The sequence below is a fragment of the Acomys russatus genome, chromosome 12 (genome assembly GCF_903995435.1).
Source record: "Acomys russatus chromosome 12, mAcoRus1.1, whole genome shotgun sequence".
NCBI classification, from domain to species: domain Eukaryota; kingdom Metazoa; phylum Chordata; class Mammalia; order Rodentia; family Muridae; genus Acomys; species Acomys russatus.
The window spans coordinates 34,635,232-34,660,782 of NC_067148.1; the positions used below are offsets into that span (position 1 = coordinate 34,635,232).

Consider the following 25,551-nt stretch of genomic DNA (forward strand, 5'->3'; position numbering starts at 1 on the left):
GGTGGAGCACGTACTCAGCTGAGGGCATTAGTGTCTCCTCAGTGGCTTGTCTCTCACCCAGGTTCTCCCTCCCCCTTTGCCCCTGTGAGATAAGGAGCAGCGACCCTATAAAATATCATTGTACCTATCCAAATCAGGTGCCAGTTTACCAAAGCCAGAGGAGAAAAATCAGATCCTTTGTCTCTTTAGGAATACAAATTTAAAAAGGAAGAATACAACAATTTAAATGTAAATAGTATATGAACTTCAGACTCTGGTTCCCATGAGTTAACTGATATTGGAACACAACTACACTCATTTATTTATGTCTTCTCTGTTGACAGTGAGGGTATGTGTGCAAGAGCACACAGTACCTACAGCACAGTAGAGACACTATATAGTATAGGAACCACAGAAGATAATCATGTCTAGACTTGTGTTTGAATCTGTCATAGTTTCAGGATGGAAAGAGGAGCTTCAAACTGCCTCTGTTGGATTGACCTGTGGGCATGTCTGTGGGGGCATTTTCTTAATTTCTAATGAATGTAAGAGAACCCAACCTCCCATAGACTATGCCATCTCTGGGCAGGTGGTCCTGGGTAGGATAAGAAAGCAAGCTGAAAGCTGGGCGTAGTGGCACACACCTGTAATCCCAGCCCTTGGGGAGCCAGAGTCAGGCGGATGGAGCACTGTGAGTTTGAGCCCAGCCTGGCCTACAAAATTAGTTCAAAACAGTCATGGCTATGCAGCAAAACCCTGCCTCTAAAAACCCACATGCACCCCCTAAAAAAAGAAAGGAAGGAAGGAAGAAAGGAAAAGAGAAAGAAAGCAAGTGGAGCAGGCCATGGGGAGCAAGCCAACAAGCAGTGTTCCTCAGTAGTTTCTGCGTTGTTCCTGTTTTGTTTTTCTCAATGCTGCTCTACAAACAGTAGAGCAAATGAACCCGCCTCCTCCTACTTGCTTCTGGCTCATGATGTCTATCACAGTGATAGGAAAGTAACTAAGACACATTGTTTACCTCGCTTTTTTTTTTTATCCCTTGAAATTTAATGAGAAAACACGATTTCATCAATTATTAAAGGATTCATTTAAATTGAAATGTAAAATGTTGACAAAACAAATGCAATAACTCATTTTAAAAATCCATGTCAGGCAGTATCTTTTGATTGTGGGGATAAAAACTAGCACCTGGTTTTCAGAAGTGACACAGCTATAGGTATGAAAAATCTTCATAAATAGGATTTTTTCATATTCTTTACTGCTTTTTAGATTAAATGTATTTACTTCACATACGAATTGAAGCTCCTTTCCTCCAGGTCCCACCTGCCTATCCTCTTTTCCCTTCCCCTCTCCCCTTTTCCTCAGAAAAGTGGAGTTCCTCCCCAAACCCACCCCAGCACATCAAGTGGCACCAGAACTAAGTGAATAAATAGGAATATCTCTAACTCAACAACCTCTAGGAGTTTTTATTAATCACTATTTTAAAGACAGGGTCTCTGTTTGAAGCCTGGCTTAATTTGCAATTCACTATTTAGCCCAAGCTGGCTCAAACCTTATTTCAGCTGCCCCAGTGCTGGGATTAAAGTGTGTACTACTATGCCTGGCTCTCTTAATACTAGTGAGTTATAATACTAGTGGACTTTTTCCTTCCACTATCTATTATTTATTTTGATACAGGCTTCCTTATGTAGCCCTGGATGTCCTGGAACTCACTCTGTAGACCTGGGCCTCAAACTCAGAGATACTTTTTTTGCCTCTTGGATTAAAGGTGTACCCCACCACACCCCACCTGACTGAGCTAATGCCATTTATGATTATCAAAACCTTTAATAACTGCTCTTTGGCTCTCACAGTAGATGATCATCTTTAGAGTCTATTAAAATATTGAATGCTATATCTGGGCTTCGTTTTCCTGAACTCACAAACATTTCAGGTAATTTTATGTTCCGGATGTGTCTTTTCACTCAGACTTTCTGTCTTTGCTTAGAAGTCCCCTCCATCCCATTATCCATTCTTTGCCCTTTCCTGCTAGGACTTTGTGTGAATGTGGACTGCTCTTTACCCAGAGTTGTGATTGGTCCTGGAAGACTTTCCTTCACTTGTCTCTGAATGCCTCTGGGGCTCTAGGAGACAAGGCAGTACCATTTCGTCTTTATTCATTTTGCACTCAGAAGGCACAGACATTGAGAGAGGAGTCAAAAGTATAAAAAAGCAACAACATATTAAAATGGTATTCTTTTGGCTTGAGCATCTGAAATGCTGCTAAGTTGATATTAGGTCACAAAGAGAAAATGTGTGTGGTTTTTGAATAAGAGTGGTCCCATGGGATCATATATATATATATATATATATATATATATATATGTGTGTGTGTGTGTGTGTGTGTGTGTGTGTGTGTGTGTGTGTGTGTGTGTGTATGAATCCCATAGGCATCAGGGAGGGGCAGTATTTGAGAAAGATTAGGAGATGTGGCCTTGTTGGCATGGGTGTGGGCTTGTTGGAGGAACTGTGTCACTGGGGGTGGGGAATCTAGGTCTAAAAAGCCCATGCCAGGCCCAGCTCTCCCCTGCCACCCTTACTCTTCTCTGCCTGCAGATCAGGATGTAGCTCTCAGCTATGTCTCCAGTGCCATGCCTGTCTGCTGCCATCCTCCCTGTGGTCGTGATAACAGACTAACAGACTCTGAAACTGTAAGCCACCACAATTAAAAAGCTTTCTTTGATAAGAGTTGCCTTGGTCATGATGTCTCTTCACAGCAATAGAACAGTGAGTGACTAAGACAATGTGGAAAATCATCCCCTTCCGGGGTATATAAATGGACAATGGGAGTAACACCAAGGATTGTCTTACCAATCAAGGACACTCAGAGAGGACAAAGAGTGTGGTTTGATGTGGGAAGATTGATAAGGGATTTTAGTGTGCGTTTGTGTATGGAAATTCAATGTTGGTGGAGAGGTGGTAGCTTCTTGAGCCTCAGGTTAGTGCAGGCATCCAAAGGGCTGATTAACGAACTTCCAAACGAGATCCATAAGGCTGAGATATTGGAAGACATTAGATTCCTATGGGACTCTAGTACTCAGGAGAAACCTGGTGGTTCTAGATTTAGGGCTGAGGGATGCTGCTGAAGCAAGAGCTGCCTCCACATCTAGAGTCAGTAGGGTGAGGAGTTCAGAGGCCAGAAGAGCCACTTGGAAGGGACAGAAAACTCAGCAGCATGAAGCTGATCTGATCTCTTAGTTTCTCAGTGGGAAAGAGGAAAGATCTGGTTAAGCTGTAGTGGGCACAGAGTTCCAGTCTCTAGATGTGTTTGTCCTGCCATTATCCCTTTAAGTTTCATCTCTGAAGGCTGTAAAACCAGCAACCGCTCGGGGACAGAAAAGACCACGCCCAAATGCAAAGCAAAGCGTTAGTTCTAAGCATCAGGTCTAAGCATCAGGATCCAAGTTGTGATTATCACTGGATTATAATATCTGAGGCTCTTGGTAAGACTCTCCACAAGTAACAGGGTTTTCTTATCTGACAGTGATTTGAAAGTCATGGGTCCTTCCTCTGAGTGCCACCAGGTCTCCCCCTCCAGGGGACATGGTCAAACGTGAGGCACCAGAGTACATGAGAAAGTCATATCCCACTCTCCACTCAACTGTGGAGAATGTTCTGACCATTGGCTAGATCTGGGTAGGGGTTTAAAGTTTACCGCCTGTATTGTCCTTGGCTGGTGCCTTAGTTTGAGCGGGACCCCTGGGCCCAAATCTGCCTATCATAATGTTTTACTTGTAGGTTTCTAGGACCCTCTGGATCCTTCTAATTTGCTATTCTCCCATGCTTCTCTCATCAAGAAGAGACTTGATACCCTATGAGCATATACAGGGGGAGGTAATCCCCCTCAGGAATAGTCATAAGGGAGGGGAATAAGGGGAAAATGGGAGGGAGAGAAGAATGGGAGGATACAAGGGATGGGATAACCATTGAGATGTAACAAGAATAAATTAATAAAAAAAATAAGGCACACAAAAAAAGAGAAAGTCATGGGTCAGCCCAAATCTCAGCTTATGTCAATAGTTTTTCAATAGAATAATATTTACAGACCTGGACACAAAGGCAAGGTTGTGTTTTGGTCACAATTTGCAAGTCACTCAGAATTATTCACTATACTGGTTATATAGAGAGGAAAGAGACCTAAAAAAGGGAAAATTTCCTGATAATGTCGTTGAATGACTGGCTTTTGGATCGGGGGGGGGGGCGGGGAAGAGAGGTTCTTGATCAACCTTTTGGGTATCTGGATCCAGCCACGCCTGAGATAGTATTGTATAGCTTCTTTTCCTCCCATTATAACCAGATGCCTTTCTGGGATGTTGACCAGTTACAACTAGAGTAGCCCCAAGCAGTGGTAGCCAGATCTATAGGAATGGAGCTATTGACCCTGCCAAGGAGGGTTAGGAGAGTTTTCCCTGCAATTCCAGCTATTTCTCCTCCAGCTACAAGTGATCTTAGACAATGCTAGTGTAAGTGTATACTAAAATAAAGTAAAAGGTTTAAAGAGAGATTTCATGATGTTGTTTCTAAGAAGTCATCATCCATTATATGGTGGGATTTTGAGGTGACTCGGTTGCTTATGCAGTTACCACTGCCGCTGTATGTAATCCCTGATCTGTTCTCAATAAGAAAATGCAATAAACTTATGGGTCTCACTAAGTTGTACTTTGGCGAAATCATATTTTGGTTTGTTATTGGAGCATATCTGGGGTGACTAGATGTTTTCTTGTGCCCCCGAGAAGTGAACACAGTAGCCAGACGACCTGTCTAAGTAGTTAACTGAACCAAGAAATTGAATGAATGCTTAAGCCACTTGAAGTTTCTAGTCCTGGGAACAGACAGCAACCTGATAATGATGTCAGCTGATATTGGGGGTCAGTGGGCACCCACAACCAGTTCTAGGCTTATATGCCCTGGAACAAAGAACTTGAGATAGTGATAAGGACAATGAAAGGATTTATTATGTATGTTCCTTCCAGATACAGGAACGAGAAGACAGTTGAGCTGCCCAAGGACACATTGCACCAAGCTAGGATACACATTACCCTGGCACTTTATTTTTGTCTCGTCTGTATAACATGGGGTATTTTTTCCCATGCTCTGTCTTGTTACATAGTTGTACATGCATTGAATATACATTCATACATTGAATGTATTATCTTAAATCTCCACCCAGAGGTGTGCATTTCGATATGATAATGAGCCATGGTTTACTCAGGAACACCCTGGAGATCCACTGAAAAGGGAGCTAATGAGCCATGGTTTACTCAGGAACACCCTGGAGATCCACTGAAAAGGGAGCTAATGGGTGAATTGGGTTTGGAGTGGGAAATCTAGTCTTTTTCTTTCTCAACCAATTTTCAGATGGTACTTTTGTAAGACTTTTTATGAGCCCTGGGTCTCACTTATACTATTCTCTTAGACTAGAAAACCAAATTTTCACTGGTGATCTAGCTCAGTGGTACAACATTTCTCTGTTATGCACATTGCCCTGGAATTGATGCCCAGCACTAAAAACAAAACCAAAAACATTTGTTTATCATATAGAATTGCCTTCTATAGGGACTGAACACATAATAGGAATCTGATTGATAATGTAGCCAACTCAGTTTTTCTTTTATTGAATCAAATAACTTGTATGTGTATATATATATATATATATATATCTCACAACACATACAGACACACACAGATACACACACACACACACACACACACACACACACACACACACACACACACACTTATTTTCCCCTCTAGAGATGAAAAAACAATGTTTTAAAAAAAACCTGAAATTTGTAGTTAGGTGACAAGCAATTTTATTTTGCAAAACAATCACTATACAGCAACAAATACATTTGCAAATTGATTGAAAAACATGAACTAACTACAACCAGCCATTGAAGATATGCCTTCCTATGGTAACAGGCTCTAGAATTATCAGAAGAAAGAACCCCCCACAGATTTGTCGTGGTATGTCGGAACCTTGGGAAGCCAGCATACAGAGCATACTTTTTGTTGAAAAAATGTCCCTTTTTTGCTAAAGTTGAAGTGGACTTTCATGATTGGCATTTTTTGGGAGGTGGGGGGTGGGAGGTGAAAAAAGTCTTTTTCCTACAGAGGGTCTTGGCCTCAATCTATATGTCCAGGCTAAAAATTCTAGGTGTGAAAACACAAACATCAGTGTTGATTTTTAGCATACCAATCTTGGAAGAAATACCTGAACATTTGCCTCCCCAACTGATTAATCTACTTTTCTTTGCTACTTCTACCATAAATTACTTCCTTTCTTTCTGGTGGCATGAAAAATAAGAGGACTATAAATGCAGCTAGGTCAGAATCATCCACATTTAGATTATTTATCTTCTACTGCTGGCATAATGCTACGTTTGGCTGCTGATCTCTCTTCTACCCCACTTCTGTTTGAGTGTGTGTGTGGAGAAGGCCAACTACAGTCGAGTCTTCTGTTCACTGGACCTCTTCCTTCACGTACCTTCAGCCAAACTGAGCTGGAGTTGCACAGGTGTTTTTCCTGCGGGTGGGATGTCGGCCCCTGGTCCTGCTGGAACTCAGCAGGTAGATCCAGAGAGAGTCGGTTCCTAAAGAACATGGCCTATGAAACTCATCAGAAGCTCGGATCCTTCCTGCATTGTTGCAAGGTACCCAATTTTCAGCTGCAGGAGACCCAGAGTGAGTGAGTTCCCTGGAAAAGGTGGCCTTTGAACTCTTCAAAGCTCTGGATGCTTAAGTATTCTTAAACAGGTTCTCAAAGGCTAAAGCCAGAGAGAAACTGGCATTGGTGGATCTAGAAATGGAACTGTGACGCTTTCATTTCTAGATCAGCGTATGTGTGTCCCCACAGAAGTGGGTGTCCAAAAAGCTTAATTTGAGTCATTATCTTAAGTGAGTAAGTAAGGTGGGGGTCCATCCCAGATTCCCATAAGAAAATGGTTTTAGCCTGTGCATTTCTCTGTCTCGTCTGGCACAAAAATTCAGGTCCTTCGTGTTGCATCAACATAAAAGGAGGGCTTGTTTTTAGAAATAAATGGTTATTTTAGTGTGGGGCTCACACAATTTTATTTCAAACACTTTGTAAGAAACCAAATTTTAACACTTAGAAAATGTTCAGTTACTCTAGTTTTTTTTTTATGATAAACTAGGTTGAGATTCGTTTCCTCATAGCTTTAAGACCACATTAATCTATCTAGTCACTTCTTTTTTCCTAGATAACTTCAATTCTTGTCCAGCTCTATCAGAACATGTAAGAAGAGACGCTCCTTCTCCACACACAATTATTCCTGCTTCCATATCTTGCACATTACAAGAGAAGGGTAAGGAATGAACTGTCCAGAGCGGGGAAAAAAAAAACATTATTAAGTAGTTTTAAAGTTATTTCAAAAATAACCAATTTACAAAGGCGTGTTTTTGTTTTTTGTTTGTCTGTTTGTTTGCTGTGTGTATCTCTCTCTGTGTGTGCCTCCTAGCTGAGAAGACTGTCTCAGTTTGATGCTAAGTTTTCCACGTGGCTGTCACATTGGCTGTAACACTCAATGGGTCACTAAAATGCCACCTCTCTCTCTCTCTGTGCTTTTGCACCCCCTGGCCTTCTGGGTTAGATACCTCCTACTACAGTTCTCTGTCCTGTTCATGGTCATCTTATCTTTTCTATGCAGGGCTTGGTTTGTTTCATAGACATAAAAACCTTAGCCAAGCTTTTCATCTTTAACTCTTCAGATTCAGTCTGCCAATCCTGAGCAGGAAAAAGAACAAATAATATATTAAGGAAAAAAGTCCACCTGGTTTGATAATGCTTTGTCCTATTTTGGGCCATTGACTGTGGCTTATTCAGTATGATTTAGATTGAGTTAGTTGAATTGTGATGTCTAGACTGAGTATAAGATAAGAAAAAAAATAGTATGTACTGATAAATAAGCCATGTTCCTGTACAGACTTAATGTGGAACCCTGGAGTGATGGGTTTAGATATCTGTGTCTCAAAGGTTTTACATATGTAGCTTCTTAATATGTTATATTTTCCTTTTTGATCATGGGGCCTTTGTAGGTAAGTAAGCCAAATATCTTCTAACAGAGAATTCAATTAACAGATACTATTTGGAGAACAGGAGAATGTATCAAAAATTATTATTCTTGGTTTCAACTTTAGCAAATGAAAAAAAGAAAGAAACAGAAGAAAGAGAGGAAACAAACAATAAGAAATTTGTTTCATGAGTGATTATGGGCATAAAACCCAAACTATTCAGTGATTAAACATGAGATAAATCCGCGATGCTTGAACCAACACTCTATAAACCCCTTTATGTATAACCGGACCTACTCCACAAACTCCATGTTGGTGAAAGCAAAGAAAAATTAAATTTTCTAGCATCACAGGAGAGACTTGATTCTGGCAATAAAACAGGGCTACAGCTTCGAGTTGTTACAGAAAGCAACTTCATGCTAAAACTTTTTGTCTTTTTAAAATGTATCTTTAAATAGGGAGAGGACCCTGCTAACATCTACTTTCACATACCTAAAATTGCAACACCAAAGGGTGCAGGAGACACAGATACTGTGAATAAAGAAGTATCATATTCAAGTATATGAGGAAGTATCACAAATGGCCACAGAGAAATATATATATATTTATATCTATAATACTGTATCAAACAGACGGAATGGGGGTGTGAAACTGATTGTGTGGACAGAAATCTAGCCAATCAACTGACATTCTAATCAGACACAAGCCCATCCTAACGAAAGTGCATCAATCCTAGGAGATGCACTTTGGCACCACTTCTTCAACCACAGCTCAAATGCCTTATATCTAGCTTTTAGTTAAATAATTTATTGGAATGGCATACTCTGATATAATCATCCAGTTCCCAAATGTCAATAACTTAGTTGCATCTTTCTTCCCATTTATACAAAATAACACTTTTAAAATGTGTTTCTTACATGCTCTTTCCTTCCTGCAATCAGACTCCTTGATTTTCATTTAACCTGTAATAGGTGACAATGGGCAGTTTTTAATCTTTTCAACCATAAACAGAATAGTGAAAATGAGCAGCTTGGATTTTTAACAAGGCCTTTCAGAATGTATTGGATAGCCTTCAGGCACATGAAAGGTAAAAATGCAATTTTAAAAATAATAATAATACTCCATGCAAAACAGAGCAGAGCGAAAATAATTGTCCAACTGTATCCATGTAAAGCCATGTGTTCCTGTTGTGGATGGAAATCAGATCATTTCCTGCATATACTATTCTTTTTTTTTTTTTTAAATATAAAATTGTAACAATTACTACAGTTTGGAGATGAGATTATTTATCTATGGTTTGTAAAGAATGAACATGACACCTGCTCAGAGCCCACTCCTGCCACGAGCTCATGCCTAAATATGACTCCAGCGCTAAAGGAGAAGTATTCACAAGCCCTGCTTAGCAAGCGCAGCAGTGACGTCCTCAGCCAAAGTGGCAAGCTGAGGGGATTCGAGCAGGTTGATGCTTCCAGAAGAGGAGACGTTGCTGAGCCGTCTGGGGGAGGCCACGCTTGACCTGCTTGGGGACTGTGTGATGATCTCAGCCCCGTGGTCTACGCGAGCCTTTGCGTGCTCTCTGAAGTTTAACTTTTGGCTGTCAATCTGTTTAAGACAAACGATAGCCCTCATTAGCCCAAGCATCCTCACCAGGCGCCAGCTCTTTCCCCATGTCCCACAGCTGATAAGGTGTGATGTCTATTCAGTTCAGCATCCCTCATCCTTCCTGTTTGAGAAGCTCTTTAGCCAGAGGTCCATTTTGGTCAAGCTTTTTCAGAATGTAGTTAGGAATTATACTGGCTTCCTAAAGTGACAGCTTTAGGTTCTCCTATTTAGTAACACACACACACACACACATATATATATATATATATATATATATATATATATATATATATATATATATATATATATATATATACGTATATATAAATATATACGTATATATATATATATATATATATACATACATAAACATGTATGTATGAAACAAGAGCTAATTTTTTAAAAGGCCACGAATCTGAAAGAGAAAGAAGGTTTCAGAGAGAGCAAAGGGGGAAACACTATAATTATATTATATTAATTTATTATATTACAATCTCAAAAATTAAAAATTAAAAAGGAATATTTCATAAGAAATATGCTTGCACAAACACATAACTGGTCCATGGCCTCATCTCTTACCTTCACGTTACCACCTCCAGGTACGTGATGAGCATTGTCAAGTGAACCAACTTTAGCTTGAGCCTTTTCCTTGAAATCCAGTTTTACACTCTCAATTTTCACACGTCCACCACCTTCAGGAAGAGAAAGCCTCTTAAATGCCTTGCCAAAATGAAAGCTTGTATTTATAAAAACTACTCTCACAAAAGAATGAGCTGTAAAGAATGCCGGAGATGCTATATTTTGCTATTCCTAACCAGACACAAGAGGAACCTGTTAGAATTTTCAGTCCACACCATTTCCCCTCATGGTCCAAGACGATGGCATTCTTCCTATGCTATTACACAGACTGCCTCACATATTATGCATTACTTCTTTATCCATGTCTGCCTCAGAATCCAGAGAGGTTTTCATGTTCTAACAAGACTTCTAAAAATAACACAATAATGAAAATATCATATTGTGTCCTTTCCAATATCTCAGACATTTAACCTTTTATTTATTTATTTTTATTAGCACAAATGACATGGAAATGAAACTATTGTTCATTGGTCTTCCTGGTAACAAGACCGTCATCTAGAAGGGTTTCGGGCTGCGATGGTGTCTGTCCTAGAGATCTTCAGCTGTTAACTGCACATACCTCGAGCTGTCTGGGGGAATCTTAATAGACGGCTCGTCCAGATTAGACTGGCCTGTGGCCCTGTCTGTCAGAGATTGTCTTGTTTGCTGACTGCTGTGGGAAGGCCCAGCCCACTATGGGTAGCACTATTCCCTAGCAAGTGGGCCTGGGTTGTGAGAAAGCTAGATATATATGAGCCAGTAAGCCAGACAGAGAGCAGCCTAGCAAGTGGCGTTTCTTCATGGCTTCTGATTTGGTTTCTGCTAAGTCCCCGCCTTTCCCTGTTTCCCTCCATGATGGAACGTGACCTGAAAGTGCAAGTTGAAATGAACCCTTTGCTCCCCTAAGTCGCTTTAAGTTATGGTGTTCATCACAGCAGCAGAAAGCAAGGCAGACAGTGTGTATGCAGACAAAACCCAGTTGCCTCTCTATATCTGCAGATTCTACATTCTTGGGTTGGAAAATACCTGTATTGCATATTTGCATCTTCAGAACAATGTCCTTATCATTATTCCTTGAATATTATATAATCATGATTTACGCAGCATTTAGGTTGTGCTAGATGTCATAAATAATAATGAGGTGGTTTAAAGCATATAGATGGGGGGATATATGTCATTTTATGTAAGCAGCCAGAGGAGCTGGGTATCCAACATGGAGTCTTGGAACCATTCCACCATAAATAATGAGTGAGAATACTGCTTTCGCTTGTGAAATTTCAACACCAACAACTCTGTTGACAAAAATGAGTCAGGAGTTGAGTCCTTCACAACTAGTTCTACAGCTTCCCCCTTTAATGCAGAACGCTAGGCTGGGATGTCGAATAGAGTCCTGTATGGATGCAAATCTGACCTTGTCGCTGCTCTGGTAACACTGAGACAGGATTTTGATCATGCCGTTTTCTGTAAGGCTGACAGTCTCAAGTGTGATGCCATGGCAACCCGCTGGCGGTCCTCTCTCTATCCCTGTGTGCCCCTCTCAGACTTTCAAACATAGGGGTTTCTTTCTACACTAGTTATTCAGCTCCTCTCAGCCTGTTCTTAACCATGGATGGGTATTTGCTGACATCCTTGACTTGGAAAGGTAGACTAGAATCTTTCTCATATATCTGTACCTAAGAGATCTGTTTTACTTTTGTAGCATGCTTGACTTCAACCACATGCAATATTTTGATCCTTTGATCTTAAATGTCCATGGTTATTTTGGTTTTAAAAATGGCTACAAGGACCTATAAAAACATGGAAAACCCTTTTCAGTTCGGGATTCTTGATGCTTATGTTTCTCTAACTTTTTAGGGGCCAGTTTTTCACTACCATATATTGCGCAGTTGAGTTTCCGACATTTGGGGAAATCACAAGTACAATGGAGAATGCTTGCCTTGAGAAAACTTTCCTGATCATATTATCTTCTCTGAGTGTAAAGAAAAAGGTCTCATGAAGAGTTAATCTCATGTCTCTTAAGCTTGTGACATCTCTACTGTGCTAACTCTAGACGTTTATGATAATACCTAATTGCTTAGCTAGGGACCTCTTCACATTGGGAGGTGTTGAAATACATCTTCAAAACCACTCATTTTTTTCCTTCTAAAATCTAGATTATATAAACTATCATGTAATTCACATGTATGGGAGATATCTCTAAATATGTATGTATAAACTACTATGTAATTCACATGTATGGGAGATATTTCTAAATATATATGCATGAACTATCATGTAATTCACATGTATGGGAGATATCTCTAAATATGTATGTATAAACTACTATGTAATTCACATGTATGGGAGATATTTCTAAATATATATGCATGAACTACCATGTAATTCACATGTATGGGAGATGTCGCTACATATGTATCATTTCATGCTACATTACTCTTCCTGTGTTTTTACCTAGCCTGTGTGCTTCACTTGCTGCTTGTGATAGAATTAGCTTCATTTGTAGTGATCTGTGTAAATGCAGTTGTCTTGGTTAGGAGCTGGAGAGGATAGTCATTGCTTCAGATTATTATTATTATTACTATTAATACTATTACTATTAGTATACATTTTTTGTAGTCTTTGGTAGAAATTGCTCTCTTAAGATCCTTTTCTTTGTATGTTGTGTCAATACAGTTAGGTTAAGATGTTACTGAACTTTTTCCTAAGGAAAGGAAAATAGTGTAATGTTAACACAAATGACACCCAACAAAGGAAGCTCGCATAGGCTAGCTCTGTTGGGCTCTCACTAGACAGTCTTAGGTGATGTTTAGACAAGCCCATGTGAGTTTAGAGGTAGATGCCTCAGGTTTTCCAATACTTCGGCAGCCACTCTGAACGGCACTTATGAACAACTACAACCTTCATCAGGCTTTACAGCAAGTGTAGGTGTTTTGATTTATGCCTTCAGCTGTTGAGCTGTTCTCTTTGCCTTCAGTGTAGAGACTCCACATCCTCATAACAACTTTGTGAAAAGATTGCTGTTGTCAAGGATCACCACGCTGACACTTCCTTTATGAATTTAACCATCCGATTTAGTTATAATAGAGGAACCAGATTTAGAAGTAAGTGGGAGTCTGTGACAATAGTCTTTTATGTCCAGTAGTTCATACACAGACTATTTCGTTATCTCTATAATGGTTTCTGAGAATCTAAACTCCAGGTAAATTAGATTAATTCTATCTGTCCAGAGTAAAAAAAAAAAGCAGTATTTTCTTTTCTTTTGTATTCTGCTAGAAAATTGGTAAGGTGGCAAAATGCCACCTTGCTATAGTATAGACTGAACAGCACAAATCCATCGTGCAGTGGTAGAGCAGCTATGGACTGGGGACTTTGAAGATCTGAACTAAGAGGCATGCTTCTGTTGCTCATGGGCAGAGATGGCTCCACTGGAGCAGTTCTGTACCCGGCAATGCAGAGTCCATACACAAAGATTCAATCTCCTTGATTTGTCATTGACACCCTTGGGCACATTGAAGACTTATTTCTAACTTTTTCCAATGCAGTTATCTATGTCCTGAGACCTCCTCTATCTTTCTATCTAATTGAAATAGTCTTAATCATTTCCTGTCCCGAAGTCTCGACTAAATTTTTGTTATATCTCATTTTTGATAACATCTGAGATGGTAATTAATCTGCTAATCTACATTTGGTTTTTATGTTAAGATACCAAACATACGGTTAAAGTATTTAAAATAAAGCCAATTATTTTGCCATTCTGTAGTCCAATGGTATATTGTAAATTGTTTTATAAATATTTATTTATTTATTTTGTATACAGTGTTCTGCCTGCATGTACACCTGCACACCAGAAAAGGGTGCCAGATGTCATTATAGATGGCTATGAGCCACCATATGGTTGTAGGAATTGAACTCAGGACCTTTGGAAGAGCAGCCAGTGCTCTTAAACTCTGAGCCATTTCTCCAGTCCAGTATATTATAAATTGTATAGTGTCAAATTATCTTCAAGAACTCAAAACCTTTGGTGGGATTTAGCACAAATAATCTATTTCCGATATTCAGAGCAACCATGATAAATACTCATCTTTTTGAAATGAGGACCCCACCATGGCAAATGGAAATTTAATTTCCACCTGAAAGTACTATCTTATGAGATAACCAAAAAGGACATCAGGGTCTAATTTCCAAGCTTGGGCTGGGGGCATATTACGTTCTGCTGAGGATTCCTGGTGATTATTTACCCAAGAAAGAGTTGGAGCAATGAGCCAGACAAATGACTTTCTTCAGCTGAGATATTCAGTCCTATTTTACATAATGCAGAAAACATTTGGAAATACTGTCTCTGTTTGCTGTTCTTGTCTATAAGACTCGGTGCATACTGTAGTCCGCATGGTTTGAAAGAGCCCCAGTGTTCATGCCTGCTCTGTACACATGGCCTCTTTTCCACATAACTAGGTTCACTGACCCCAAAGTGAGATGCTTTGACAGTTTAAACTCCTGTCTCTATGAATAAAAACATGAAGTATCAGGAGTTTGAAACATTTTTCACACACACACACAGAATTTTGTTTGCCTACTTCTCTAATTCAATTAAGTTTTTGTAAATTATTACTAATATCTTATTATTTTTTTTACCTGGCCTATGACGAATGTTCTTCAGAGAGCCACATTTGGATGTCACATGGCTTAAGTCTATCTTCTTAGTAACAATTTGTACCTGTGTGAATCATAGAAAATTAACTTAAGATAGTTTAGATATGGAAGTACCCCGGCCCCATCTTATATACAAACCTGGACACATACCCACACTTGTAACATGTAACAGCACATTCAAACACATTCAAACACACACACACACACACAAACACACACACACACATACACACACACACACACACACACACAGAGAGAGAGAGAGAGAGAGAGAGAGAGAGAGAGAGAGAGAGAGAGAGAGAGAGAGAGAGGGACTTTTCCATCTCTTCCCCCTATTTCAAACTGGAAAGAAGAACCCAAATAAGTGAGAACCCTGGAATAGAAGTTTTATTAGTAGAAAACAGATAACACTGAAAGAACACAGGAATATTTGTATTAATAAGGCAAGCATCCTGGGAAAAGCCCCACCATGTTAAACTTTTCCATAATGAAAAGTCAAGAGAAGCATGGTTATTATTTACAATATGACTTTTATATAGAAGTGGTTAAAGCTGCTCACAGTAACAAGACCAGCACAAAGACAGAAGAAAGTTCCAAGTGAGCATTCCTAAACTGTCTGCTTCACTTGGCTAAGTGGAAGTTTTTTTGCACATTGATTTAGAAAATGATACTGTTTTTCTTGCTTTTATGGTTCATTGAAATGTGTTGCCTGTCTGTATTTGCAGTAGCGTTTCCCCTTGTTCATTGGAATGGTCCAGTGTCCATCAACATCAGAAGAATGTAAGGATGTAAGACTTCCTTAGGGAATGTGCACCATAAAACAAGTGAGTCTTCTCTTGAGGAAAGTTTAAAGCCACTATCTGACAGGTTAGAAGCTCCCACTTTACCTTAGTAGAAGATCTTACACTATCTGAGCTTATTCCTTACTGCTGTGTTGGAACCAAAGGCACCTGCCCTGTGGGGCGTCAGTGTCCATCTGCTGCTACTCTCATGGGAATGAACTGGAGTGAGTTATGTATACTTATACTCAGGAGAACAAGCAAGTCAGTGTGGATACTCATCCTGAGGCATAGACCAGCATCCGTGAAGGAGCCCAGCACACACTAGTGTGGGATTCGCACGGTGGAGTCTCCTTGCTCAGTCTACTTTATAGACAGGGCTAATATTTTCTTTTTAGTGCTTAAATCCACTTCTGCCCAGCTGAAGAGTGAGAAGACAGATAAATCTTATACTGAAGATTCAGGCTCTGGCACCCAGTACATTACCTAAGCCACAGATGATCACTCTCACATTCAGAGGGTAGAAAAAAAAATAGTCCCACGATTCAACTGCTGAAATTACCCTTATTTTATAAGGAACCATAATTTCATCAGCTTGAGTTTAACTGAATAGTTCAACTCTGCCTCAACCAACACAAAACAAGTATGAATTCAGTATTCATTTCTTTTCATAAGACATAATTTACATTTAAACGAAAGAGACAGGACAAGTCCCATCGGGATAGCATGTGTGCTGGAACTGCAGTCTTTTCACTTTGAATTATAGATGAGCCATGTTTCTCCAGTTTCGTGTTATTTCAAAAGCTATCTTAACTTTGTTGAATAAGACACCATGGAGGACTGACATCCCATACTCTGAGCACTTTCATGTATATTGGTCTTTGCCTCAAGAGTAATTTTAAGTGTGTGGGCCTGGCTCACTTTTTCAGAGCAACAGAGACACCAATAGAAGTTCCTTGATGACTGAAAAGGCCGAAAAACAGTTAGTGCATAAGGAGAGTTTGCCATGGCACATCTAACGGACTTTCCTGTCTCAACTGATCTGACAGGAAAGGACAGGATGCCCATTACCCAGAAAGCAAGCCACCACACTAGACGACACATGTTGAGGAATGTGAGGAAGGAGAGAGGGTGCTGGCTGTGCAGGAGGCTCCACACAATCAAGGCAGTTTCCTCAGAAAAGCTTCTACTTACATTTCCGCCCCCAGCAGAATGTTTGATGTTATCCTTGGAACCACATCTTGACTGAACTTTGCTAAAATCGATCTTCTTGTTTAAAATCCTAACCTAAAAGGAATTGGAGTCAACATTTTTTTCGTACCAGATACTGGGTAGAGGGAACTAGAAACTGGAAGTGAGAGCCTGTAGAGCCTCTCGACTCCCTTCCACCCATGGTCATGTAGGAGAAGTGACTACACTGTAACTAAACTGTAGCTCTGTCATAAAGTGTGAGTCCCTATTTCCCTGAACCCCCAAAGGCCAAGAGCTCTGAAGCTTTAGGTATCCACGCTCTATAGATACAACCTAAAATGAGAAAGAATGAAAAGTAATACTTGGATATCTGTGATGGGGAGGCTAGCAGCACAGGGTCTCTGGTGTGTACTTAGTGTTATAGTAGAGTGTAGGTTAGCCAAGGATCTTGGCGGAGAGGCCAGCGCTACTCTCAGCCCCACAGTGTGAACCATCAGTTATAAACCACCTCCTGACCTGACTGTTCTGCATAAGAGAGGCTCATGCTTGGTTTGGCTGACAGTTCCAAGTCAAGATCCTCATTCACGAAAGTATTCCTGCCTGGTTCCCCAGGAAGATCAACAGAGAATCCCTGGGTCTGCTTTGGTTCTAGATGTAGTGTCTGAGGGCCCCCGTCTTGCGACTGCTCCCGAGCAGCCATTAGTGGCCATGGGGAAACATTCTTTCCGGTTGTCAAAGGTAAGAAAATCAGAGCCCATCAGTCAGCTGACATATGTTAGGTGATCCAGACATCATCGGGGCTTTGCTGTAGCCTCAAGACTTCAGGCAAAGGTTTTAGTAGTCCTTTATTCAAGAAGCCAAGCAGTCATCCTGAAAACCACAGCAAACCAGGGCCTGGAAAGACATTTCTGTGTTGTAACATACTCAAACAGTCATAACTCTTATAATTTATTTCATCTGTCTTTTGAACTTGGCGTGTTTTGAAGGATAAACAAAATAAATATAAGAGGAAAGGATTTAGTTTTGTAATGTATATTGTTATCCTTCCTTTGTTTGCTTCATTTTGGATACTTCTCCCCCATAGATTAAAAAACAAAACAAAACCCCACATTCTTATATCTTTAAAGTACAGTTTATCTTTTATCCAAACTCTAAGTAACTTTAAATGTACAGTCTTCTTGAGAGCATTAACAAGCCTATGGGTGTTTGCAGAAAAGAATCTAAAACTCAAAAGGGCACAGAATTCTATTTTTAGCCGGGCAAGGTTTGAATTCACAGTGCCTGTCGAACATGAGCAAGATAGCTTGTCCCTTGCAGAGAAATATCGTTGGCAGCTCTCACCAGGAGCTCAAGGCAAGGACTGCTTGTCAACATTTAAATTCAGAAGCATGATGGCCAGGCTGCTCTCTAGGGCAGAACAAAACTTTCGATGTAAAAACTGTGGGTGTAGCACAGGAAGAACAGCTACCATTAAATGTACCATATTCTAACAGTTTTATATAAGCTGTGGAAGTAGTTGCTTTTAAAACTATGGAGACCATTGCATTTAAAACTTCTAACATAAATTATTTTCAGAAGTTCATCTACACATCTCTTTTTGACCCTAATGCTTAGTTAACTATTTGACAATTTTTATGATTCCCCAAATAATAATTTCAATACAAAAGGCCCACAGTATCAATATCACTTAAAATGTTCTAGAATCTCAAAATTCTATGATAAAAAAAAAAAAAACCCACTTCTTTTGATTTTTCCCAGAGTCACTCATTTCCCAGTGAAAATTTTAACTGGTCTTTTTAAATGGTAGGCCTCCTCCATGACTAGCCAACTGGAAATGTAAAGCAGGAGTTGGGCATGAATAATTATATATTCTTTACAAATCTACACATTTCAATAGCTTCATAATATTTTTTTTATTTGAAATGAGGTAAGATGACAGAGTAAAAAACAAATAGGCCTCCATGTTGCTTAAAGGCTAAATGTAAATGCATGAAGGTGGTTTTATTCTCTTGGATTTTACTCAGACACTGGAGAGTCACTAGCATAGCTGACTTTTTATTCAGATAAAGGTCATATAATTATGAGGCATTACATAGTAAGTTAGGTTAGCATAACATTTGAGGTTTAATCAGAAGTTTGGGAATCTTAGAAATTCTGACTAGTCTTCTACCTTGCTTGAGAAGCACACAGTGACTTTTTGGATACTCTAATGGAATTTAAGCATGGTTATGTAATTGTGACAGCTTGTCACCATATCCTGTATGTATGATAAACTGTTCCTTTAGAGGAAGTAACATTCGTCACGCCAAAAATGGGGTTATTCTAGAAAAAGTTGGGAAATGGGCAAATGTGAGTAGTTACTGGGAATTTTGGAACCTGTAAATGAAAGGAAGATAACCCCCTGAAAGTCAGTTTTAGCAAAACCATGCAAGCCGGAGACATTCATCCTGCTATCAACTTGAATATCTTGTACAAGGAGATTTTGTTCATTTATTTATTTTGATACACACCGAGGTGTCTGTCTGTTATCTAACGAGCTACATGCCCACTCCATTAATGAGATACAGGCCATGTCAGTGTGTGCCAAAGTCACAACTCTGTGCAGCCTCCAAACACGCTGAAGTGATGGGGCTCAGTTGCAAAACTGCTGCCTCCTGCTGTGTGGGTCTGTTTCTTAAGAAGTCCCTCCTGAAAAGGAGGTGGACGGTGACTTCCAATTGGCCTCTCAGAAAAAATGAGCATCTCCTTTGGTGTTGGCCATTTCTCATCACAGCTTAGAATGAAGCTCTCCTTTGATTACAAAAATCGCCCGTCTCTTCCCAGTGGACGTCCCATGCCACAGCTACAGTGGAATGGAAACTGTTGATCCGGTTGCTTAAAAACCACAGGATTAAAACAAAAGCAAGACTATCAGACATCCTGAAGATAGACGCTGGCCATGCCCATGATACTCCTTAATGATTTATACATTTGAAAAGCTTATGTTCTCGTGAAAACATGTTTGGATTTGGAGCCACTACTGTTAAGTCAGAATTTAATTAACCCTGCCTATAATGTCCTCAAAACTACTTATGTCGATATAAATAATGCATTTTCTTAACTAGACATTTAAGTTGAAATAACAGATGTCAAATGTAGAATTACACAGGATCCCTAAAGGGCAAGGGTTGGTTGCAGGGCTGACTTTATCATGTAGACCTTGCAACACGGCACAGAGCCTGGGGCCGCCCTGAAACGCTTGTGCTGAGTACACCTCGCTGAGGAACCTGGAAAGTTTTGTCATTTGACACACGTCAGGACTTCAAAGCAGCCTCCTAAGAGGACATGGAAAGAACACGGAAGGAACATTGTAAACACAGCAGTCATCGTGCTCCTAGAAAATCAACAGGTAACAGGTCCTGTCAATGTCATACACTGTAAGTTCTTTGTAGTAATGTTTCCCCTTAATGTAAATCTTTTAAAAATTCTAAGGAATAAAAGACCACATTATTGAAATGAATTAACTTCTAAGCAATCTGCTTGGCTCCCCACCACATGCTGAGGTTTAGCCTGTGCGCTTCCTTGTTTAGCTGAATGAACGGCAAACAAAACGGGGCCGTACAGACTTCAGTCATTTTCTCAGAACTTTGAGTAATTAGTATTTACAAATACAGCTCTCAAATTTTTGTTACCCTACAAAAGGCCTTTGAATTACAGCTTTTCAACCTCTGTTGAATATAGACAACCCTACGGATCTAAGAACCTTTCATTTTGAGATAGCAACGGCTTTAACAATAAAAAAACATAAAATACAACCAGCCAATATGCCTTTTTCATCACAATGTAGTGAACTTCACTGAGTAGTCTTCACACCAAGGTCACTGGCACTAATTTTAGCTTTGTAAGTTATTTTCTTGTTCGTCTGTTTACCACTAACCATGGCCTTAAATGAAAGAAGGGTAGGAGAACAAGGCAAGAGAAGCCAAAACAACAACTGTTCATTCGGTCTAGATTTAGACACCAGGCCTTGTTCCCTCTCTTTCTTTTGTCATAGACCAGTGGTCGACCTTACTGTTCGATCCTTCATATGTGACTGAGAGAAAAGTCTTATCTGTTCTCTTTGCCTTACTCTTTTTTGGGCATCTCACTACCTTTGGATCAGCTAATCTGAGAAGGACAAAGCGAGGAAGTGCCTGGGAATTCGCAAGGCAATCAATCAAATCCACAGACACTGCCACAGCTCTTCTTTCTTTCTTTCTTTTTTTTTTTAAGATTTATTTATTTATTATTATGTATACAGAGCTCTTCCTGCATGTACATCTGCAGGCCAGAGGAGGGTATCAGATCACATTATAGACAGTTGTGAGCCACCATGTGGGTGCTGGGAATTGAACTCAGAACCTCTGTAAGAGCAGTTGGTGCTCTTAACCACTGAGCCATCTCTCCAGCCCCAGCTCTTCTTTCTATAACCCTCTGATAATGTACAGTCTGCAGAAATAGATCCTGTTGAATGTCTCATCAGTATTAGGAAACCATGACAGGCCAAGAACTTGTGCTGTTTTTGTGTACAGGGTCCCAGTATGTAACCCAGGCTGGCCTTGAACTTGCAATCCTGTTGCTGCTTCCCTCATGCTGGAATGACACCGTGTAATACCACACCTTGAAGATCATGTGTTTTTAAACTGATATTGATACAGTTGATGGTGAAAAATAAGAAATATCTCAACACATACAGGATTATTTGATATAAACCAAAGCCCTTCTATCAAACTTGATTCACAGAAAAGGCAAAACAGATGCGTTCATCAAGCTGCCTAAATTTTCTTTAGCTACATATTTGTTTAATATAATTCTTAAATAGGCAAATATTAATTTAAAATTTAGATTAAATTGACATCAAAGGACCTTGTCACAGATGATTTCAATTAAAAATATTTAATAGGATATTTGTAGTCAATTTGCTCTCTCTAGTGAATCCACATGATTGCATTCTTGTTTTGTTTTCTCAGTAGAATGAGCCTATGTTTGAACCGAGGGGATTGACTATATTACTTTCTGCGAAACTCATCATATCTTCTACTAACTCATCTATTCCCTAAGTATCTGGCTTGTCTCACTGAACCACGTTGAGCCTCTCTGGTGACAGAAATTAGAGTCTAACATAAGAGATAAAAAACACTGGCACAAAAACAACAAATATTTTGAGTGGGGGACAAATGATGATGTTGCCAAATTTCTGCATGCCAGTATTACAAAACCTACAAAGGGCAGGACTGATCTGTCTTCTTTGATTATTCTGGATTGGCTATTGCCTGCTCAAAAATTCAAAGATAATATAATTTATAACTGAAAGCAGAATGTTTTTTCCAATGGATTTTTCCCCCAATGGTGTGCATTTACAGATGTCCAATCAGATAATACAGGTCCTTAACAAATCGGCCTGATAACTATTATGACATCCTAACATTAAATATTTCCCAATCTATAAAGGAATAGCAAAAACCTCTGCAGTGACTCTCCACGCACAGAGAAGCTTTCTTCACTCCTAGTGCTTGAGAAGATGCCCTGTAAGTGGGGTGTAAGGAGGAAAATGCTACAGTGTTGAGACATAAATATTTTCTCTCTGCCTCTAATCTTGGTGAGGACATCCCTCCTTCTTCTGCATCATTTCTACGTCATGGATTTCTCTCCTCCCAGTTATCTGGGGCTGAGATAGGATGGTTTGTGTCAGGACAACAGTGGCCCAGTGAAAGAGCATATTGAAATTAACATCATGATAACGCTCTAACTAGGCCATGAGCACAATCTCTGGAGATGCTTTATCTCAGATCAAAAGAACAGGGCATTTTATAACAAGGGAAACCTGTACAGTGTTGCTCACCTGTAACCTCAGCACCTTGGGAGGTGCTGAGGCAGGAGCATTATTAAAGGACAGCTGGGCTTCCAGCAAAACCTTCTCTCAAAACAGGTTAGTCCATTTTAGACATTGATTTTATAAAAGCTATAGCAAAGAACTTTCCATCTAAGCTTAATGATATGTGAAACGGATTTAACTTGTCACTTTTCTAAATGATATACATATAATTATTAAAAATGTAATATGACTATTTCTAAATGATCCAAAAGGGTTTCTCCTCTTATTTGGGTCAAACGGATGACTATAAGAATAATGAGATGATTTTAGTTCCTTTTTATTACAGATTAAATTGGTTAGACTTTGGGTTATCTTTTGGGCTTTAAAGGCTTCTTTTTTTCCCCCCATGGTTCCTTCTTTTTGCCTCAAAAAGTGACATTTATTCAAAGAGAGAGGAAAAAACAAAAACAAAACAAGATTTCTTACACCTCATTTTCACAGCATCTTCCTGTGAAAATGTGTTTGTCTGTGACCATGTAATTACAGCCATTCCTAAAGGGTCCCATTGCCCTCCCCCTTCCTTGCTCATGAGTTGATTTTTTTCCCCTTAAGCCCTTGGGTTTCCTATAACAAAATTAAAATGTAAAATGAAAGTTGATGCTAAGGATGGAGCAGCAAGGAATTTTGGTACTGGAGGTGGGCAGGAATTCTTGAAGACTTCACACTTCAGTGAGAACTTTCTCTGAAACCTCCTAAGATAGAATTTTCTTGGCAAGGAGGAAGGATATCGGAGACCTGAGGCAGAAATTACAGGAGAAAAGGAGTGACAGAAAAAGTACTAAGACCCAGAGGCATCTGGGATCAGACGGAGCCTTATGTCTTTGTTTGCAGGAAAAGACAGACATTGCTCTTTCTTCTTCATTTCAAGAATAAATAATCCTAAAAACCCTTATGAAGTTGAACCATCCCATAATATATTACTAATTCCAAGATACATATGAAACAATATTTGTATCATTTTCTTCCAGGCTTTGTACAAGGAAGCTCCAGTTCAAAACAGAACTCAGAGCCCTCTGCTTAGTCTACAAAGTGAGTCCAGGACAGCCAAGGCTACACAGAGAGACCCTGTCTTGAAAAACAAAAACAAAAACAACAACAACAACAAAAAAAAAAAAAAAAGAAAGAAAGAAAGAAAGAAAGAAAGAAAGAAAGAAATCAAACGAGTGTTTATTCTAGACTTGTTGGCAGGAGGAAAGAGAGGCCTTTTCACAACAGTACAGTTCTTCTTAAGTCGGGCTTCTATGGGTAAGTACCATTAACTAGAATTTGCATCGAGTTGTTTTTTGTTCAGTATCAAGCAAAGCATCTGCCCTTTGCAGTAATCTAGGTGCTAACACAGGCAGCCGCTGGGCAAAACACACTGTTATTCTGAAATAAACACGAGGAAGTGGTAAAACATATCACAACATATCGTCCTTAATAAAGGAAGGAGTTAAAATCAAAATCACTAAAGTTAATAGTTAGGTGAGATCATGGTCTGAATCCAAGAGAGAAAATTCAAAACCCTGTCATAAGCTACCTTCAATATATCCAAATCTACAAAGTTGCAGAAACACATTCAGAAATCAGCTAAAGGATCCATGAGTATATGGCTAAGCCGACCAGTAACCACTAATGACCAGAAGTAAATAACATATCAACTGAGTTTTCAATGTATTTCCTAAACTTGATTCTCCAGACAAGACCCAGACTCAGCAATGAATGGTGGCCAGAGATCTCATAACATCTATCCATAAGACTGTCAGATTATAATGCAGGAGAAGCAATTTAACAATGACGAGATTGAGTTTTCAACACCAAGTGTGTGATCATGGAGCTCTTACCTGTCCCCCCTTAGGCTGGTATTTGATGTTGTCAGTTGACCCGATTTTGGATTTGACATTCTTCAAGTCTGGCAGGGGTTGGTTAATAAGCCGAAGCTGCTTGGGAGTGGCTGGGGACTTTGGAGGAGTGCGAATGATGGCAACTTTCTTCTCACTGGGCACCAAGATGGCAGACTTGGGGGTTCCTGGTGTCCTGGGATAGCTGGGGGTCCCCGGGGTGCCTGGGGTACGTGAAGAGTAGCTGGGGGGAGTACCAGGTGTGATAGCAGTAGATCCAGGGGTGGTAGGTGTTGAGGTGCCACTCTTTCCTGCTCTGCGAATTGGCTCTGACCCTATGTTACCAGGTCATACACACACACACACACACAGAGAGAGAGAGAGAGAGAGAGAGAGAGAGAGAGAGAGAGAGAGAGAGAGAGAGAGAGAGAGAGAGAGAGAGAGAGAAGAAAAGAGAATCACATCAGAACATTAGAAAATTCTTTTCAAGGTACTGTTCTCCCCAGAGTTAGTCCTCAGACAGTACTTAATTCAAATGCATTCGGAACTCTTTGTGAAAGACCACACCAATGCTCAAAGAGGTTCCTGTCCTTTCTTTAGGTTCATAAACTGGTAGTATTTTTGGGTCTATGTTAATATACAAATTTAAAATGTACTGTTTTTCTATTTATCTTCACAGTTCTTAACGGGAATCCTTGGAAACTATTCTGTTTGCATGGCTATGAGGCACACGGGTGACGTGTAGGTAGAAACGGTGAACATTTATTGTGTTGTGTGGGTCTCTGCTTGTGGGAAGACTTCTGAATGGCACACGGATCATTCATTTCTCTCTTTGAGGACATCCATTGTGGGGCTCAGACATACACATGACACAGGACTGTGTATTTATTTCCCGTAGTTTTAACCTGTGGGAGCTTAATTGTTAATATTTCCATTTGTATTGAGAGCT

At 39.8% G+C, this 25,551-nt stretch overlaps 1 protein-coding gene across 21 annotated transcripts in view; it reads right to left on the bottom strand.

The window, feature by feature from the left end:
- Positions 1-9,285: 9,285 nt before the first annotated feature.
- The window catches only part of Map2 (microtubule associated protein 2), a 61,830-nt gene continuing 45,564 nt past the window's right edge, over positions 9,286-25,551 (bottom strand). For 12 of the 21 annotated variants that reach the window (XM_051154186.1, XM_051154183.1, XM_051154180.1 and 9 more), the window contains 4 exons: positions 24,606-24,937; positions 14,902-14,983; positions 10,231-10,343; positions 9,286-9,651 (listed from right to left, as the gene is read on the bottom strand). In XM_051154186.1, the coding sequence (XP_051010143.1) occupies positions 9,436-9,651; positions 10,231-10,343; positions 14,902-14,983; positions 24,606-24,937 (743 nt within the window). In that variant the 3' untranslated portion in view covers positions 9,286-9,435. Of the gene's footprint in view, positions 9,652-10,230; positions 10,344-14,901; positions 14,984-16,892; positions 16,986-24,605; positions 24,938-25,551 lie in introns of all 21 variants that reach the window. The other 9 variants (XM_051154177.1, XM_051154175.1, XM_051154170.1 and 6 more) reach the window with 1 other exon arrangement.